General features: G+C 39.3%; 1 protein-coding gene across 1 annotated transcript in view; it reads left to right on the top strand.

The window, feature by feature from the left end:
- Positions 1 to 6,568: 6,568 nt before the first annotated feature.
- FREM3 (FRAS1 related extracellular matrix 3) overlaps positions 6,569 to 7,102 on the top strand; it is a 70,228-nt gene continuing 69,694 nt past the window's right edge. Inside the window, 1 exon segment of the mRNA XM_026087542.1 lies at positions 6,569 to 6,624. Within this exon segment, the coding sequence (XP_025943327.1) occupies positions 6,569 to 6,624 (56 nt within the window).

Raw genomic sequence — 7,102 nt, forward strand, 5'->3', positions numbered from 1 at the left:
CTCTTCATCCACCCCTAGGCACAGCTCAATACAGTCCAGTTGCTCTCTCACATAAAGAGCAACTCCACCACCTTGCTTTCCTGGTATGAAATATGGTTGTGGTATGAAATGTCTATTGGAGCATTCCACAGGGAGCTCCCAACCTGCATTTGTGCTCTGCAGCTGTGAGATGGAGAAGATCTAAAGAGCTCCTGTGGATGGCAGCTGCGGAGTGGGTTTTTCCCCTTTTAAAATGGAATAGACCTTTCTGAAAATTGAATAGTACCCAATCACTTTCAATAGCAAATTTCTGTTCTCCAATTGCATCTAACTAAGAACTGACCAGTTTGTAAGGAAAACAGTATTATAGATGGACTACTTAGTGTTTAAATTTTCAATGTTGATATATCAAAGGGACCTATATGTAGTTAAGTTGGTCATACACTGTTTGCTTATGAAATTTTGTCACAAAGTGTGTGACTGTTTTTTAATAATTACAAGGATCTTTGTTAAGAATTGTATTTTTACAATAACGTGCAAAATTGTTATTTGAGCATCGTGAAGCCACCTTATGCACTTGTGCAATGTTGAAAGATTCTCAAGTTTAAGTAAAGATTGACCATTCATAAAGTTACATTAATAAACTTCAGAGGAGCTCTCTGATTCCATAAATAGATTTAAATACCTTATGTCCTCACAGTTATGAAATTTCACTCTAGAATAATTTTACAAGGAAAACTTCTAATTAGTGCCTTTGCTTGCTCCCATTATCATATCTACTTATCCAGAATGCAAAGGGTTCTATGCTGTAACACAAAGTATATAAGTCAGTGTTTCAACTGACCTGGGGAGGTTGCATTAATGGTCTTTTCAGATTCCATGACACCCTCCCTACCCACTCAAAATAAACAGGGAGAAACAGGCCTTCCCTAGTGTCCCTGTGTCTTGCAAGATCTTTGGCATCAGGTTAAATAAGAAAGAGTACAGTCTGCAGATTTGGACTGTTTTAGCGTGAATGGCCTCCTTTTTCTTTGAAGATAAATATTGCTAAGGACTGTTAGCTCAACCCTTATAGTACATCCTTGTTGGTTTTTGGGGCGGGGGGGCAGAGGAGGGAAGCATCAATAAGCAAGTCTGGTCCCAGTATCCCTCAATATAAGGCTGGTTTTTGAGTTGAAGATGTTAATCTTATGGTTCTTCCTATTGGTATTTAAATACCCTCTTGGATACTTTTGTATTTAAAGGTGAGGAGTCATGACACTGATCCAACAAAGCACTTTTAAGTGTCGGCTGAATTTACTGCTTGTGGAATACTTGCTTACTTGTAGTGAAACATAACAAAGCTAGCCCAATAGTATACAAACCAACTTTTGTGGATGTTTTTCAACCTTTTTCCTTTCTCTATTATAAGTTGATATTTACTTGCAAAAGATATTCTTAGCATTCTATTTAGACATGAAGTGTTAGAGACATGTCTGACAGGGTAAGTGGGCTAAAAAAGGCACAAAGTGAATAGCTTGGGGTTTATGCCAAAGTCCTCAAGGATACCTAGATATTCCTCCTTACGCTGACAAGTCTTCAGCCAGTGCAGAAATCGAATGAAAATTTGTTAGGTGCTGAGAATGCTTTCCCCCCACCCCCTTTTGCTCAAAAGGGTCTGCAAATGTCTGAAATGCTTCTAGACACTTAAAAAACCCAAAAAACYAAAAACAAACTTGAAAGTATATGTCTTTCAGCAGGAAGTTGAAGCAGATGTTCTGCTGACTGTAGTTGTTCATTCTATAGTCAGAACAGCCAGATTCTAGGGACTGACTTGTCCTCTGCTGATTGGTTACATATTCTGAATTTAGGGAAGGATCTTTAGTGATACCGACTCTCCTTCCTGTCCCCTGCTTTTTTAATTTACCTGAGCATTTTTAAAGGCATTCAGAAGACAATAGAAGAAAAGTGGTCTACAAGCACTTCAGTAGTGCAGTACYATAGCTTGGAACAGAGATTTATAACCTGGTTTTAGTTTTTTGAGTTTTCAAGGAATATAATGTTGCCATCCCAAAAGTCCTGAGCAGCTGCTGAATTTTAGAAACCAAATTTGGAGCAGGAGTGTATGTATACACACATACCCCTATCTACACGCACACACGGAGCTGATGAGCAGAGAAAACGAGTGTTCCTGGCATAGAGCACTGCACAGAGTACTGTACAAGCATTCCAATATAGCATTTTACTAGAATTGGTACATATATTTCATGGTATGACATTTTGCAGGTCTACTCCGTTTTGTTCTAAGGCCTCAGCTTGCCGGTGAGCTGTGAAGTACAGCAAGTCTGCTGCCTGCAAGTGCATTACCTGTGAGACAGGACTTCTGTTCTACATGCTCACTCTCATTCATTCATCCAGTTAGATCCTATGGCACGATAGAGTAGCCTAATATGTCCTAACATCTGCAATGCAATATGATTTTTTTTTCCCCTTCTTCTGAAAAGAGACATGTTAGATAATGTAGCTCCAATGCTACTTGATTTTTTTTCAAGCCAAAACCCTGAGTCAAACTCAAAGGTAGCATGTGGATGAGTGCAAATATGTTCGTGTCAATGGAAATGACTGTTTCACCAGTAGTGAAATTAGCATTTTAAGTCCCTACAACTTTACACTGGTGTCCAAGATATAACAAAGATGTAAGTATTCTGAATTATATGTAACCCATTTTCTTAAGTGCCTTTATTACAAACTAAAGATTGTTTTCACTGTAAAATGGTCTATTAGAAATGTTAATTCATTCGTTGTTTTTCTGTGTGGTAACCAGGTGTGAGCACTTTGAGTGAACCAGTGACAAATTCCTAGCAAGGCAGGCTATGAAGTCTGGTACTTAGAGCACAAGGAGAAATGGCTTCTAGTCCAGCATCCTGTCTTCTGATGTATGAGTCTATGCAAGTCAGTGACCTGTTACTGCTCTAAACCACAGACAATGATGGCTTTGAGCATGATAAGGTGTTTTGATTTTTTTTTTTTTTGAATCTTTATCTTTAGTTATTTTTTCAGGACTCTCCCCTTAAGGAAGCAAGCATTCAAATCTGGTGCCCAGGTCTTAGTCGCATTAAATATGCTAAAACTTGTCTCCCCTTATGAAGTCAATGTGTAAAGATAAAGGAGTGTTAAATTTTGCAGAATCAAGATCTCGGTGGGTATGGCTCTCACTGCATCAAACACTTTAAATAACTCAAATGAGAATCAACCATAAGATAAATTACTCCTCTCCCAGATTTGAGATGTATAATATGAACTGTCAAGAAATATTTTTTTTTCTAATGCGAGTGCATCCCACTGCTTCAGGTCTGAAACATAGGTGTTAAGATTTTCATATCTTTTGAAGTCTTAACAAAGTTATGGCCAGAAGTGTATAAGCGTAAACCCTGTAAGGACTGGATTTTGATTTGCTAACCTGTTACTTGCCTAATGCATGATCGCATTGGGATTTTGACAATAGGTGATCTTCCAGACCAGGGTATCTCATCTTCATAAGGTAGTTGTTTTTTTTTCTTTTAATGGACTCAGATGAACTTTCATCAAAAGGATGTTAACTGAAGGTAGTAACCATATGCTCAGTCTAGCAAAGCAATGTTTGACTGACACTTCTACCCAGGAATTAAGATCTAATAACTTTGGGGAGGGCAGGGGAGATGGCTAATTTGTTCATCACCGCGTCTCATACTGTCATTCACAAATGAAACAGGTGTATTAAAAAAGTAGATGTAGTTATGCACTTAGCAAAATAGGTGTATTCATGAAGTTAATTTAGAAAATGTTCTAATAAGTTATTTTTACATTTTCATTTTTCAGATTCATTCATGTCTTCTAATTTGAATGCCTTCAAGAGTTGCTTCCCTCCAACTAGTGTGTCCAAGCTCAATCCAAGACAGTGGTTCCTCGTCTCATTTCAAGAGAGATGCAAGCTACAAAAAGATGGACTAATGCTAGGACCTGCGTATTCTCTCGAAAATTTTTTTTTTGAAAGTTCAAAACCAAGCTAGATGGAAAAGACTGTTCCAGAGCACTGATGAAGGGTTCAGACAGACAGTAAGGTGAGTGGAGACTTCCAACCACTGGTGAAATTAGTGGTATTTTGAATTTGGCAGCAAATTTCAAGGTAAGCAAAAAGATGAATTTATCGATGTATCTGTACATTTCTATGCCCAGGTAGATGGACACTTGTCTAAGGCTTTGCTTATAACCGTTAGGTGTGAGAAGATAATTGCACCATCAGAAAGGGTTTTCAAAGGATGTACCGTCTGTTTTACAAGGGATCACACATCCACTTATGTAGTAAATAAATATTTATTCTACCATCTTTCTGGGTGCAAGTCTATGCCTGTATGTTTGTGTGACTCTGAAAAAGGATCAGTGTGACAAAGGTTATAGCCATTACTGTGAATCTAGTTCTGTAAAAGAGCTGTCTGGTCCTTTGGGCTGCAGGTCATAATTTCCATTGTAATCTGTTCTGAAATCTTAACTCCAAACACATCAAAGTGTTGCCCCAGTGAATTGCCAGAGGTTGCCTCTACCTACTCAGCTCCTAAAGGTTAATGTATGTGCATCGGTGCTTGTGCGTTCAAAATTAAACTTAGTTGTGTGATTTAAAAAAAAAAGGTCTTGATTCATAAGGGAACACTGGCAAGGAGCTCCTTAACATCACTTTTTCTTTAAACACAGTTTGTCAGAGGAAAGATTAGAACAGTATGTCTTTGTTTCTTTAATGAAGCAGGTGATTTTTTCCCCCCCAATTTAATGAACCCTCTAAATAAGTATTATATTTGCTTTGCATTGTTTAAAAAATGATCCTGACTTAGACATTTGAGGACCTAGCTATGTATGTTGTGCTGCACCAACTTTTGAACTGTCTCCTATGAAGATTCTCATTCCTCTTTGAACGTAGAGAAGAAATATTCTTGAGCCTAATTTGTAGTCAGGAGTATTAATTACAAAAAAAAAAAGTAGAGCATAAAGGAAAAAATGAGCCACTTTCATTTTTGATTGTAGTTACACTACCATAATACTGAATTAACATGGTTAACATGGTTAACAAGACCTCTCGAATCTTTCACCGATATCTATCATTCATGCTTTATATGCTGTCTGATCTCTACTGTTAGTCATAAAGCTTTAATATTGGAATACAGTTATTTTTATCTGAAACAGGACTGTAGGAAGAAGACTACTCCAGCTTACATTTATGAGACACAAAGGAGCTGCTTGAGCAAGTAAAACTTGTTTAACAGTTCTTTGAACTTGATTCTAAATATCTTGTATAACTACCATTGATCTAAAGGCCATCAAAGTCAACTGAAAGGTGATTGTAGAATTTAGAGGGCTTTGAATTGTGTCCGAAGAGCTGGAAAAACAAATGTTCCTTTCCAGTAGATAGGTATTTATGAGAGCCTTCCTACTGATTTTAACAAGGCTACTGGTATGTAATATGAGGACCTATGCGTACATACTTATAGGACTGGGCTTCAGTGACATAAGCAAGAAGAAATAATTGAAAAGCTAGTGAAATAGAGGAGAAAACTGTCTTGTGCTGTGAACAAAGTTAAGTAAGAGCAAGGCAATGAGAACCATTCTGTGCTGTTTGCATTTAATCTGTCAGTGCTTTATAATGTCAGCTTTCCATAACTTCACTTCATATGTAGTGTACTGTTCTTCTGAATTCATCTAATAGTGTACATTCGTATTTGTGATATATTATACTACCATCTTTCACAGCTTGTTGTGAGGAAGTGGGTTGAACATAAATATATGGGAAAATTCCTCACTCTTGTCTCACTCTTAGAAAAATTTGTAACTGAGCAGATTTCTCATCACATTTATTTTAATGGGGAAAAAATTATCTTGTCTTCAGAATTACTCAGACACTGCTCTTTTCCTTAACTTCAGTAGAGAACTTGAAGGAAACAGCATGCAATGTGTGGGTTTTGTACAGCCATTATATACTGGCATTGTTCCTTATCACAGCACAAGTACCTAGGTTTTGTTCAGCGTGAAAGAAAATGTAGATTTTGTGAACTTTGCATGCTTGAGTGTGTATATACATGTACACACAAGTTTCAGTGGGCAATGTCTGTTCCCAGTTACAGTTCTACCAAAGAACAGAATTTGGTGCAATGTCTTTAACTCTGTCAAGAATAGAAAAATCCTTYCTACCCATAAATGATTATTCAGCAACACTTTTATTACTGAGCAATGCAGGCATATTTGTAAGAAATATCCTCCTGGCTTGAGAAAATAAGGTCCCTGAAAAGACAAGTCTCAGTAAAAATTGATTAGTGTCAGCTGCACCAGTGAGTCAGTCCTCACTCCAGAGAACACTTCAAGGAGTACAGAGCTGCAGTCTATATAAGTGTGGGTGAATGGTTTTATAAGATAGGGAAAGTTCTCACTTTTTTTTTTAAGTCTTTGATAAAATAAGATGACTGCATAAACCCTGTGCTAAAACAAGGAAATATATTTGGTCTCCCTATGCATTCTTTTTATCTTGTAAGGAAACTTGGACACTTTCTGTTTAAATAGATGCTGATATTAATAATGATACCAGAACATGAAGGAGTTGAGCAAACCCCTTGAGAACGAAAAGCCCAGTACTGTTTTCTTGAAGTGAGGAAGGGGCCAGCAATTAATTTGTACATAGAATGGGGCAAAGAAAGTTGCTGATATTTTCTCAAGAACTGGAAAAAACTATAAACAGTAACTCAAGCTTTAGGTTGCTGACCCCAGCATAAAGCATACGCCAAGGCCGCGGGAGGAAACCGTGCGAAGCGGAGCGGCTCGGCGGGGCCAGCAGCGCGCGGCGCGGGGCCCCGCGGCCCCCTGGCCGCCCGCGCCCCTGCCCCGCTCCCGCCGCCTCCYCGTACTTCCACGCTCCGGCTCCTGCCTATCGCCGCAGCACCCGCGTCCTTCTGGCTGCGGCTGTGCCGCGGAGGGGGCCGGGGGCGGCGGAGAGGCTTGTTGCGCCCCGGTACCTCTCCGCCTTCAGCGCGTCCGGCCGCTTGCCCGAGGGGTTCGGGCTTTTAAAAGCCCCCCCCCCCCGGACGGGCTGGGTATGCGGGCACCGGCCCTCGCCCCCGAAGTCCCC

This window comes from Apteryx rowi, unplaced genomic scaffold (assembly GCF_003343035.1).
Source record: "Apteryx rowi isolate R43461 unplaced genomic scaffold, aptRow1 scaffold_72, whole genome shotgun sequence".
Classification (NCBI taxonomy): Eukaryota; Metazoa; Chordata; class Aves; order Apterygiformes; family Apterygidae; genus Apteryx; species Apteryx rowi.